Here is a 13,906-nt window from a genome sequence, read left to right on the forward strand (position 1 = left end):
GTGGTCGTTTTCTTACCCGTGGGAACCCGGTGCCACCTGGAAGCAGACATGTTGGTTGCCCACATTGTTTGAGGGAAGGCTTATGTCGGTCACACACGTCCCGTCCGTGTCTTTGACTGGAGCGAACACACTGATTCCGCCGGAGAGAGTACCTTTCTCGGTGACTCTTGGATCACTATAACAAGCACAATGTACTTAGATACACTAAGATAGTCTAATGTTACAGAATTAATTAGTACGTCTTAATCTCAGTCTCAATTAATATCAAAGATCCTATTTAGAATAAAATTACTGTTAAGAACATCCCAGAGGTTTCTTTTACACAATGCATTACATGATAATAAGGTTTTACTATATTTTTGAATTCTAAGTGACTTCACTTCTATGTCAATATGAAGAAAACCTCTGATTCCAAGTGAATTCACTTCTATGTCAATATGAAGAAAACCTCTGATTCTAAGTGAATTCACTTCTATGTCAATATGAAGAAAACCTCTGATTCTAAGTGAATTCACTTCTATGTCAATATGAAGAAAACCTCTGAACACTTCATTCAGTCATGAGAACAGACACATACGTACCATGTTGATCCTGTCGGAGCCGTGTGGATGAGGACGTGACAGGCTTTATCTTTGGAACATTTAATTACAGAACCATCTGTAAGGGTAGGTTCAATTATCTGCAGCAAAACAGTTCACATGATTGTTAACAGATAAGAAGTTATAGTGGTGACACAACCTTTGGAACCCCACGTATCAGAAAGGATTATTGACCGCAACAAAAAGAAAAGATAACACGTCAGTTACAGCATGTATGCAATGCTTTACCTAGATGGTACCAATTTCCTGTCTGTGATGAATAACATTTTTATATTAAGGCGGTTTGTTTTATAAAGCTTTTTGTATTAATTTCCTCTCTGTAATGAATAACTTTTTTTATATTAAGACGGTTTGTTTTATAAAGCTTTTTGTATCAATTTCCTGTCTGTGATGAATAACCTTTTTATATTAAGACGGTTTGTTTTATAAAGCTTTTTGTATTAATTTCCTGTCTGTAATGAATAACCTTTTTTATATTAAGACGGTTTGTTTTATAAAGCTTTTTGTATTAATTTCCTGTCTGTTATGAATAACCTTTTTTATATTAAGACGGTTTGTTTTATAAAGCTTTTTGTATTAATTTCCTGTCTGTAATGAAAAACCCTTTTTTATATTAAGACGGTTTGTTTTATAAAGCTTTTTGTATAGGACATAGGTAAAGGTTTTCAAAAATTGATTAAAACTGAATAGAACACTTTACAGCACACACCTGACTTGGCGAAGTTGTGCTTCCGGCTGAACCTCCGGACGAGACTGAGCTTCCACCTGAACTTCCGGACGAGACTGAGCTCCCAGCTGTATTTCCTGGAGAGGCGACGCTTCCAGATTGAGAACCAGAAGAGATTGCGTTTCCGGTGGTAGCTGAACCCTTCATGTTTACCTTAAAACACACTGTCTGAGTAGGAGTTCTACAAAATATTTAACATATATTTATCATAATTGCATTTCTATCCAGTTTTGTACTATAATTTACAAACTAGATCAATACATGAACCTCCCCCTATACAGACATCACATCTCTCAAACTAAAAGAGCCTAGTACTTGCCCTGCTGAGTCCACCGTTTGAACACATGACGTATGTATTCCCTGTGTAGTGCCCGTTACTGTGACGTCCCCTTTATACGTTCCTGGCGGACTTCCCGGTATCTGGTGCGGGGTCTGGGGAACGTTCACTTGTCCACCCTGCGTCCCCGGGTTGTTCTGAACGGGGGATAAAGTCGGTCTACGTAATGAAAATAAGAATCCATATTAAATACATTAATTCATAGTATTTAAAATGTAATCAAATATTTGTAAATCTATGAAAAATTTGGACTCAAATTCAATTGAAGCATGAAGCTAATGCAATAACACATACTAAATGCGTCCTTTTACAGTTTTTATATTTAACGATGTCATATTTGTAAAAGGTTTATACATCGAACATACGGGTTATTTGGGTCACCAGTTACCAGGACTGGCACGTGACAGACAGTGTTGACTACACAGGAAACTGTACCCGGCACCGCCGTATCGGTCACCACAGGTGGGGAACCGGCATTCTGAAATATGTAACGCACAACACTTTTTCAGGTAACTTTTCATAACATAAGGGAATGAGACCGGGTACTTTCGATCATCATTGAGTAACTTCGAAAAATTTGTTTACACGGTACTTTAGATATGAATTCTACAACGGATGTTATATCAAAGTATCAAAATGGTTTCGGTGATAATAAGAAGATATTCCCATCTCAAAATGATTTACAATAAAGGAGCCACAAAGCGTGACATTATCCCCCGCGCCCCGCAGCTGGAATAAAACCCAAATACGCCAAGGTCAAAGTAACAATTATTCAAGTATAACTTTAAATATATGCGAGTATTGTAAAACTGTTAAAAGTAAATACAATTACAGCAGGTAACATAAGGAAAGTGTAATTTGGTAATTTTGGTATTTTTGGTTTCCATGGTAACAGAAAAAAATCCAAAACATTAATGTCTGTAACAGCAAAAGGCACAACTAGGGCATTTGTCTGATATATTCAGAAAGTTTCAATGAGAAGAGTTGAACGGTTTTGGAGTTGAAGTCGGAAACAAAAGGGAACAGTAAATTGGTATTTTTGACTAAGTTTCCATGGTAACGGAAAAAAGTCCCAAAATGGAAGGTCCTAATTAGCAAAAGACACAACTAGGGCTTTTGTCTGATATAATGAAGCTGCATTAAAAGGTTTTGGAGTTATAGTCCAGACAAAAGGAAACAGTTATTTGGTATTTTTGACTAAGTTTCCATAACAACGATAAAAAAAACCAAAATGGAAGATCCGCAAGAGCAAAAGACACAATGGTGTATACGAAAAGTTTCAAAGAGCTGGGTTGAACGGTTTTTGAGTTATAGCCCGGGAAAGGATCTCGGACGGACGGACAGAGCTCAAAACAATATCCCCCGCAAACGCGTTTCGCAGGGGAAATAGTATAAAAAGTGTCGGAAAATACATTAATCGATATCACAGAATGTTTGGTAAATAATTTTGTTGTATTATCATTAATAATTATAATACTCTTTATTACTAGCCCTGGTACGGTCGATTGTGACACGTGATCCAGTTACGTCAGTCGATACCACTCGGCACGATTTATCTTATGACCGTCACTTGAGGAATTAAAGGATATATTGCAATCTGTGAATCCAATAGAAGATTTAGCTATATATTGATTTATTGATTTGTAGATAAGAACAACTATCCATCAAATGACAACTCAGTGGGGGTAAAATGCTAACGAATCGTTTATTGGGGTAACATACTCACCGGTTGTATTGGATTTCCTGTCGAATCGCCGACATTATGGGCCCCAACTAAAGATTTCAAAGACTGAATTAATTTGATAGTAACACTTCGCAGTGATGTACTATAGTTTAGATCAAACTTAATTAGTGTTAATGTTTTACTTCTTATGCTTTCTCACAGGTACACACAAATCTATTACTATTATAATAAAGTAATGGCATGGATATACATATCACAAAGAAGGGTTGCCTACTGCTAACATGTATTTGTATAAGATAAACACTACCTGTATTACAGTCAGGCCCTGAGTACCCAATAGGACAGGAACACGTTGCCGTGGAGCCCGAGGGATCTCCACTACACAGACCGCCGTGTTTACAGTGCTTGCTTTCACAGGGAGTTGGTACTTTAAAATAATGAAGAACATTGAACCAGTTAACGATTCTATTTACAAATTGCAACTTCCTTGTTATCACTGAATAATTCTATTTTGCTTGTAACGAGCATTTTCATTGGCTTACAATTTATCTATCAGCCCATAAAGGAAAACTGGCATCGCTATTTGTGGCGTTTGATAGGCTGAGAAAACAGCGTATAGAAAACACCTTATAGAACAAAAAGAGTCATAAAATGAATATTACATGTATAAGGATTAATTTTTATATGTATTCAATGTTATAGAGATATATTCTTTAATACTGATTTTTGTTTAGTTTTCCTCATTCTTTATCACTGAATCAATTAAGCGTTGATGATTTTGGTCGTCATACATGATTTTATGTTGTATTGTTACCATTAGTGTAATAAACGTTACCTGGAGATGTAGAGGGGACATGTAGGGTGTAACACCTCTTTTCACCTGTAACACTGACAAACAAAAATTGCCGTATGCTTTCTGTATCATGTTTTTAGAATAGAACAATTGAAATGATAAAGTTTAAGTAATAAATCTGATGATTGGCTTATTCCAAGCAAATAATTAGCTTTTACTACTTTTGAAGAAAGAAGAGCAGATCCGAATTTATTTACATGCATTCCATAACGTTTATTCTTTCATACCTACGGGTGTAATACTGGCTGGTCTAAGGCAATACACTCATGCCACCTGAGGCTGTATTGCATGGCTACACACGCAATAAAGCCTCGTGACGTCACGGCGTCAACACAATTTCTATTTCCTCGGTAAAATTTTAACACTTTTTTCACAAACTTGACTGGTTTTACTATAAAAGATGCAAACAACGGAAATCTTGTTAAAAATATCACGTAATTTTTCATATATGAATAATTGACTTTCAGCCGTAGATTTCTTTGAATTTATTTCAAAATGGCGGGATATTATAGTTGTAAAATTGCAATAAAACGTCGAGGTATGAAAGAAAAATACTCTTCACAAGTTGATATGAAGGATAGGGATATTCTACCCTCGGGATCACAAAATGTTGCAAGCCTCCGGTTTTACTACATTTTGTGACCCTTAGGTAGAATATCCCTATCCTTCATATCCACTTATGAAAGAGACTTATAGGTGTACCTGGGCAGTTTAGTTGTAAGGCAGATGTGGTTGTCTCCCTGGCTACTAGGGGTGAAGACGACATCGGTCCTACATTGCCCCTGTGTGGGTGATGCAGGGTTCATAACATACAGACCTCCGGGTATGGTGTCGGCCGTCACTGGAGGACTGTGGAATATAATTGTATAATTAATACAGTGTCGGCCGTCACTGAAGAACTGTGGATTATCATTGTACAATTAATACAGCGTCGGCCGTCACTGGAGAACTGTGGATTATCATTGTATAATCAATACAATGTCGGCCGTCACTGGAGAACTGTGGATTATCATTGTATAATTAATACAGCGTCGGCCGTCACTGGAGAACTGTGGATTATCATTGTATAATCAATACAATTTCGGCCGTCACTGGAGAACTGTGGGTTATCATTGTATAATTATTACAGTGTCGGCCGTCACTGAAGAACTGTGGATTATCATTGTATAATTAATACAATGTCGGCCGTCACTGGAGAACTGTGGATTATCATTGTATAATTAATACAGTGTCGGCCGTCACTGAAGAACTGTGGATTATCATTGTATAATTAATACAGCGTCGGCCGTCACTGGAGAACTGTGGATTATCATTGTATAATCAATACAATAACGGCCGTCACTGGAGAACTGTGGATTATCATTGTATAATTATTACAGTGTCGGCCGTCACTGGAGGGCGGTAGAATATCATTGTATAATTAATACAGTGTCGGCCGTCACTGGAGAACTGTGGATTATCATTGTATAATTAATACAGTGTCGGCCGTCACTGGAGAACTGTGGATTATCATTGTATAATTATTACAGTGTCGACCGTCACTGGAGAACTGTGGATTATCATTGTATAATTAATACAGTGTCGGCCATCACTGGAGAACTGTGGATTATCATTGTATAATTAATACAGTGTCGGCCGTCACTGGAGAACTGTGGATTATCATTGTATAATTATTACAGTGTCGGCCGTCACTGGAGAACTGTGGATTATCATTGTATAATTAATACAGTGTCGGCCATCACTGGAGAACTGTGGATTATCATTGTATAATTATTATAGTGTCGGCCGTCACTGGAGAACTGTGGATTATCATTGTATAATTAATACAGTGTCGGCCATCACTGGAGAACTGTGGATTATCATTGTATAATTATTACAGTGTCGGCCGTCACTGGAGAACTGTGGATTATCATTGTATAATTATTACAGTGTCGACCGTCACTGGAGAACTGTGGATTATCATTGTATAATTAATACAGTGTCGGCCATCACTGGAAAACTGTGGATTATCATTGTATAATTATTACAGTGTCGGCCGTCACTGGAGAACTGTGGATTATCATTGTATAATTAATACAGTGTCGGCCATCACTGGAGAACTGTGGATTATCATTGTATAATTAATACAGTGTCGGCCGTCACTGGAGAACTGTGGATTATCATTGTATAATTATTACAGTGTCGGCCGTCACTGGAGAACTGTGGATTATCATTGTATAATTAATACAGTGTCGGCCATCACTGGAGAACTGTGGATTATCATTGTATAATTAATACAGTGTCGGCCATCACTGGAGAACTGTGGATTATCATTGTATAAGTATTACAGTGTCGGCTGTCACTGGAGAATTGTGGATTATCATTGTATAATTAATACAATGTCGGCCGTCACTGGAGAACTGTGGATTATCATTGTATAATTAATACAGTGTCGGCCGTCAGTGGAGAACTGTGGATTATCATTGTATAATTAATACAATGTCGGTCGTCACTGGAGTCCGTAGTAAAAATACCAATAATCTTCTAAACTTGTCATTATATGCTTCCATCCGTTCATTATGTATTTTCACACTTTTAAAAGATATTTCACAATGAAAACATTATTATCATTGTACAGTTGGCATGACTTAATATCTTAATTTAGCATCAGATTTAAAATATCTCCATTTATTGCATTTTCGTATTGAAATATCAAGTTTTGCGGCGAACATAAAAGCGATAAACTTCCCTCCAGTTAGAATATCAATTTTGATATTTTCACTCGTTTTTAACGAATTGGAATGCAGCATTAGCAGTGCAAATATCATTTTGATTGTTACTTCAGTAGTTTCTGCGCAAAACAGGCGTCATAATTTTGTGTAGAAATATAACGCTATGCTCACAAAATTGCAACGTTATAATCGCAAGGGCAAATAACTTTGTAAAATACAATGGCGGAATAATCTTTGGCGGAACTAATAGTGAAAAATGTAATAAATAGAATATTCCTTTTTTCTTGATGAATACCAGTTATATTTCTTCGGATAAGGTGGAAACTGATATTTTTCACGAGTGCCTTAAAGAGAGCGAGTAAAAATGTAATAAATAGATTATGCCTTGTTTCTTGATGAATATCACTAATAGTTCATTTCGTGAAATGGACACTTTCGCACTCGTGAAAAATATCAAAGTTTTCACCTCATTTGATGAAATATAACCGGTATTCATCAAGACCCATTCATCAAGAAACAAAAAATATCCTCTATATATCTTTCATATTACCATCCCGTCACTGGGTCAGGAGTTTGATGTAAGATCACGTGACATGCTTTGCCGATGTCACATGTCACTGTCGCGTCACCTGGTAGTGTTGGCTGGTTGAAATGGGGCTTACTCTGTACAGGATATAGACATGGAAACATTTTATCATTAGATAAAATAAAAGTGGTGCATGTTTTCAAATACTATATTTACATAGAGTTTTGCATTACCCGTCTCATGTGTACCTTAGTAAAGTGATACAATTCCTAAAAAAAATAAGGCACGTTGGGAATAATTTGATATTTTCATTTTTGATATGCAAGACAATATCATTATTTGTTATCGATATGTTATGTTGTTATAGAAATATGATGAAAATGATTGTACACTTACAGTACTGACGGAAGAAGATGAACCTAGAAAAGAAATCAATGTGTACTAATATATCTACATTCTGGAGTTATTCGTGATCAAATATCCACGTGAGTAGTTTTTTAATAGTTATATTTAAACTTCACCGAAAACACATAAGGAAATGTAAAGAAGACGGTGTAGTGTCTACCAAATTACTGTTGGACCTACATTGTATGCTAGCTTCAAAACAAATGTTATATGCTTAAATATAAGTGTTTCATTATATACAGGATAACATTAAAATTAACGATAACGTATATTATTAGAAGAAAATAAAAATCAGGCAAAATGTCATTCAACATACCAGGATTGGTAATCTCTACCGTGAAACAGTGTTCGCTCAGACCATTTCTACAACATTACATATTATAATTTAGACACAATGTAATTCGTCAAACTGATTATAAAAGAAAAAAGAAAACAAAAATTAAAACTTCAAAAAAAATCATCCAGTTTTCAAGTAGACAAAAGTACCAATGTGCCAAGTTTTTCATTTTTTCAAAGCACATAAATTAATATAAGCCTGTTATACATATAAACAACCATAATGAGGAAAAACGGTATAAAGCTAGTATATTAATAATCCGAAATAAAAGGCCAAAATAAATTCAAAGTAAAATCAAAATCATTTCTATGGAATATATATTCAGCCACTATAGGGCCTTCTTCAGTCCGAAATAACACTAACACAAACATAAACAAACAATGCTAATATTAAACGAATGTTTATGTTTAGGTAAGTATTGAGACGTTGAAACTATATTTACATTATAAATATATATAGACAAACAGCAAATAAAGGCAATCGTGAAAACATTAAAACATGTAATATATCTGCAGGTAAATAGAGGTTACTATTGAATTACAAGATTTAAGAAACTTCCGAGAAATAGTTTTCCATCAGTTGATTATTACGTTTAAAAAGTTTTGTTTGGATTCCTATTAAGGCCTAGACAAACAATAAAGTATATTTGTTTTATTTAACGAGGTTTTGCCCTTTCATTACCATATATGATTAAAATATACCCCTAAAATAAAGGGTTCTCACAGCTTCAAAGATATTATATGAATAGACAACGTTAGGCACGATACGATATCACATTATCGGCTTAAATTGAACGGCTGTGTGTAAAGTATACACAGTGCCTCACAATCAATAACAATCCGGACTTTAAATCGTCCGGCTCGGTTCACGATTTAGACTATTCTTAGCTGCACACGGAAGGTAAACATAATCTTGATCTATCCTACAGTAACCTACCAGGTAACTATACTAAGTTTTGGACGGTAGATATTGAAGTTTGTAGCTAGGATAAAACACATACTGTCACCCAAATAACTGACAAGTCATATAGCACGTGGTATTTCTATTTACTAGAGGCAGAGATATTGAGGCGATACGTGTATTTGCATATAATGTTCTGTTCTAAAAATAGAAACAGCTATACAGTTTGAGATAATAATGAGGGTCATTGTAATTTTAACATTGTAAACAGATCTACATGCCTTAAGATGCAAATGGTTTGAGTCATATGAACTTAAAATTATGTTATATTCAAATCTTTGCATTATTTAATTATGTAAATGTAGCTGCACATTATTGAACTAATGTACTAGACTTTAGCAAGGGGAGAGAAGCCAGCCACTATAACAGGAAATATAGTGGCTGGCGTCTAGTTACTATTTCGACTCACGGATGTTTAACATTATGTTTGGTTTCTAAGACAAAGCGCTATTGCTTATTATGATTGGTATTTCCTACTATGATACCTCTGTAGTCTGTTAAAATGGCCTATTACGTAATACACATAATATATATCTTAATTCAGTGTTCTGAAGTCGATTATCAGCAGAAACATATATACATAGAGATTGGAAACTCCTTCTTTGTCTTTGTTGACAGGCAGCGGGACCTCCGGTTTATAGGCATTTTCCCTTGGCTAACTACTTTCAAGTGTATTCTTTTAAACATGATATTTTTGCATCAGTACAAAGTTTAAACATTATATCATGGTTTGATGTGACCAGTTTTTCCAATTGATGTTATTTAATATGTTTTTTGAAAGCATGAAAATCGGCAATTTTACCTGGTTTTTCGAAAATCAGACATTCAAAACCGGAAGTGCATTTTGTTTTATTAATATAGGCCTATAAGTTAAAATATTATTTTTTCTTTCCAAAATCAAAAAACCTCAAACCATCTGAAAATTACTGAACTTTTATAACATTTCAAAGTTATTCTGCTGTATTTAACTATTTAAAAGTTTATCTAAAAACCCCTAAGCACATACAGAGGTACATCTGCCGATCGTAAAAATGGCGGAGTTGCCAATCTCTATGTATATATGTTTCTGTTATCAGTGAGCCTCTCTAAACCTTTTACATACGTCCTTATAAGAACTTAACGTAGTGAACATCTTAAGAAAATAGGTCAGCCACGACTGATGATGATGGATGATGATTATGATGAGGATGATGATGATGATGAAGATGATATTTATTTGCGTTTCAGGGATGGCTTGCTCTCATCCAGCTGACGACCAGTCTCAGAAAAAGAACGATCTGGTGTGTAAGCCTCACGGAATGGAGGCGGTTTTTGCCTGTATGCAGTGTGGGGACGCCCTCTGCTGTGAGGACTGCGTCGTCACGACTCACCAGTGTCATCCTTTCAAGAAAATATCAGTATTGATGGACGAAAAGCGGGAAATCATCGAAAACTATATACAAATGCTGGAGGAACAAAGACTACCAATGATTAAAGAACAAATGGATGAGACAGACAGACAGCTGGCCAAGACAGAGGAAGAGTCCAGTGAAGCACAGCGTGCTATCCTGGAGAGGTCCACTCAGTTGAAAAAAGAACTGGACAAAGTGTTAAACAGGAACGTGCGTAGGTGTGAGGAAATGGCGTTCGAGAACGAATCTAAGTTAATGGTGTATAAAGAACACATGGAGAACATTCTAACGGAATACCGACAGAAACTGAATGAGGTGCAAAGAGTAATCGACGAAGGCTCTATAGAGGAAATAATCGAAACAAACAAGAATCTGCCAACCCCTCATCAATACCCTCAGTACCCCGACATAAATCTGCCCACATTCACGCCCGGGGATCCATCACAACTCAGAGAAGCTTTTGGCACCATTGTACTAAATACCACAGGCTCAGATGAACAAGTGACCGGGGACAGTAACCCGGTCCCAACTACTCGTGAAATTGAGGAGCTGGATTAGGAAATAAAATGGAAGAGACCTATTGAAGTGTACGAAAAGTGTTTGAATATTCTTTAAATATTTTCTCCATTACATTCCGACACAGGTCATTATCATCTATGATTAATTCAGTACTTACCCAGTGGTCTGCAGGGTCTGTACACAGACCCTCTTATTCCCCAGCTGTGTTCCGGTCACGGGAACAACAATCTGGTTGGCCCCTGATGGAAGGTTGCCTGTTTGATGTATCACGGGACTTTTGACATCGACACCGTGGTCGGTATGTCCGACGTGGATGTGCGGCCTACAACAACAGATCAGATGCTAACCACTCTCATTTCACCATATGATTTCACCATAACGAATCTAGCTTTAAAATCAGAAGAGTTGGAATGTGACTTTAATTGTTTACTAAATACCAGATTAAAGAGAAACGCAACTGTTGCCATTATTATTGCAATTTATGACATAATGGCGACCACATGAGGATAAATTTCCCTAATGATGGAAAAAACAACATTGCACCAAATATTATTGGATTCAAATGTTGGTTTAATTGCTTTTAAGATATTTAATTAACAATGACATATCTATACACTACATGTGACTTTTCCATTGTTTTATCTACTTTATTTAGAATTACGCATATATCAAGTATTTACATACTACGTAAATGTCGTACATGTTTTTGCCGAATTATGTCATTCCATGAAATGGACTTTATCGTGTTGGTATCATTATCTCTTTGCTTTTAGTACAGGTATAGCCTATATGCTACTATGTAGTAACAGATTACAGTATGATTCTAGGTTTTCTAAGATTCTATTTCGCGCGCTTACATCCGGGCCATCGAAAGTGATTTGTTTAAGAAGCTATACAATTTGAACCACAATCGATGTAAAATGAATAAAGTTTATAGTAAATAGCCCATGAAGAAATCAAAAACGAAATTACCACAAAAGACAAGACAACAAAACTAAACGCGTTACCATGTAGACTGACTATAGCTGTAGTGATGATTATTTTATTTATCTCTATTGTTCCTCTCCGGCCTAAAGTATACCCATGTTGTTGCACCATAAAACAGTTTGTATTTGTATATTGCCTTTATATGATATACAACTCAGCACCATAAAACAGTTTGTATTTGTATATTGCCTTTATATGATATACAACTCAGCACCATAAAACAGTTTGTATTTGTATATTGCCTTTATATGATATACAACTCAGCACCATAAAACAGTTTGTGTTTGTATATTGCCTTTATATGATATACAACTCAGCACCATAAAACAGTTTGAGTTTGTATATTGCCTTTATATGATATACAACTCAGCACCATAAAACAGTTTGAGTTTGTATATTGCCTTAATATGATATACAACTCAGCACCATAAAACAGTTTGTATTTGTATATTGCCTTTATATGATATACAATTCAACACCATAAAACAGTTTGATGTTTGTATATTGCCTTTATATGATATACAACTCAGCACCATAAAACAGTTTGGTTTGTATATTGCCTTTATATGATATACAACTCAGCACCATAAAACAGTTTGTGTTTGTATATTGCCTTTATATGATATACAACTCAGCACCATAAAACAGTTTGTATTTGTATATTGCCTTTATATGATATACAACTCAGCACCATAAAACAGTTTGTATTTGTATATTACCTTTATATGATATACAACTCAGCACCATAAAACAGTTTGTGTTTGTATATTACCTTTATATGATATACAACTCAGCACCATAAAACAGTTTGTATTTGTATATTGCCTTTATATGATATACAACTCAGCACCATAAAACAGTTTGAGTTTGTATATTGCCTTTATATGATATACAACTCAGCACCATAAAACAGTTTGTGTTTGTATATTGCCTTTATATGATATACAACTCAGCACCATAAAACAGTTTGTATTTGTATATTGCCTTTATATGATATACAACTCAACCATAAACTCACACCAAAACAGTTTGTATTTGTATATTGCCTTTATATGATATACAACTCAGCACCATAAAACAGTTTGTATTTGTATATTGCCTTTATATGATATACAACTCAGCACCATAAAACAGTTTGTATTTGTATATTGCCTTTATATGATATACAACTCAGCACCATAAAACAGTTTGAGTTTGTATATTGCCTTTATATGATATACAACTCAGCACCATAAAACAGTTTGTATTTGTATATTGCCTTTATATGATATACAACTCAGCACCATAAAACAGTTTGAGTTTGTATATATTGCCTTTATATGATATACAACTCAGCACCATAAAACAGTTTGTGTTTGTATATTGCCTTTATATGATATACAACTCAGCACCATAAAACAGTTTGTTTTGTATATTGCCTTTATATGATATACAACTCAGCACCATAAAACAGTTTGTATTTGTATATTGCCTTTATATGATATACAACTCAGCACCATAAAACAGTTTGTGTTTGTATATTGCCTTTATATGATATACAACTCAGCACCATAAAACAGTTTGTGTTTGTATATTGCCTTTATATGATACATATACAACTCAGCACCATAAAACAGTTTGTGTTTGTATATTGCCTTTATATGATATACAACTCAGCACCATAAAACAGTTTGTATTTGTATATTGCCTTTATATGATATACAACTCAGCACCATAAAACAGTTTGTATTTGTATATTGCCTTTATATGATATACAACTCAGCACCATAAAACAGTTTGTATTTGTATATTGCCTTTATATGATATACAACTCAGCACCATAAAACAGTTTGTATTTGTATATTACCTTTATATGATATACATATACAAC

General features: G+C 35.0%; 2 protein-coding genes across 2 annotated transcripts in view; one reads left to right on the plus strand and one right to left on the minus strand.

Annotated features, from left to right (window-relative positions):
* The window catches only part of LOC138319795 (uncharacterized), a 107,638-nt gene that overhangs the window by 48,899 nt on the left and 44,833 nt on the right, over positions 1-13,906 (minus strand). The window contains exons 35-47 of the mRNA XM_069262927.1: positions 11,207-11,371; positions 8,159-8,205; positions 7,834-7,856; positions 7,462-7,574; positions 4,903-5,049; positions 4,183-4,235; positions 3,655-3,774; positions 3,390-3,436; positions 2,029-2,141; positions 1,646-1,822; positions 1,309-1,507; positions 582-679; positions 17-175 (exon numbers count right to left, since the gene is read on the minus strand). Of these exons, the coding sequence (XP_069119028.1) occupies positions 17-175; positions 582-679; positions 1,309-1,507; positions 1,646-1,822; positions 2,029-2,141; positions 3,390-3,436; positions 3,655-3,774; positions 4,183-4,235; positions 4,903-5,049; positions 7,462-7,574; positions 7,834-7,856; positions 8,159-8,205; positions 11,207-11,371 (1,461 nt within the window). The remainder of the gene's footprint in view (positions 1-16; positions 176-581; positions 680-1,308; positions 1,508-1,645; positions 1,823-2,028; positions 2,142-3,389; positions 3,437-3,654; positions 3,775-4,182; positions 4,236-4,902; positions 5,050-7,461; positions 7,575-7,833; positions 7,857-8,158; positions 8,206-11,206; positions 11,372-13,906) is intronic.
* Positions 9,050-11,208, plus strand: LOC138319374 (uncharacterized protein PF3D7_1120000-like). Its single transcript, XM_069262471.1, has 2 exons — positions 9,050-9,118; positions 10,367-11,208. The coding sequence occupies exon 2, from the start codon at positions 10,369-10,371 to the stop codon at positions 11,086-11,088; it is 720 nt and encodes a 239-aa protein (XP_069118572.1). The 5' UTR covers positions 9,050-9,118; positions 10,367-10,368; the 3' UTR covers positions 11,089-11,208.

This window comes from Argopecten irradians, chromosome 3 (genome assembly GCF_041381155.1).
Source record: "Argopecten irradians isolate NY chromosome 3, Ai_NY, whole genome shotgun sequence".
In the NCBI taxonomy this organism is placed as follows: Eukaryota; Metazoa; Mollusca; class Bivalvia; order Pectinida; family Pectinidae; genus Argopecten; species Argopecten irradians.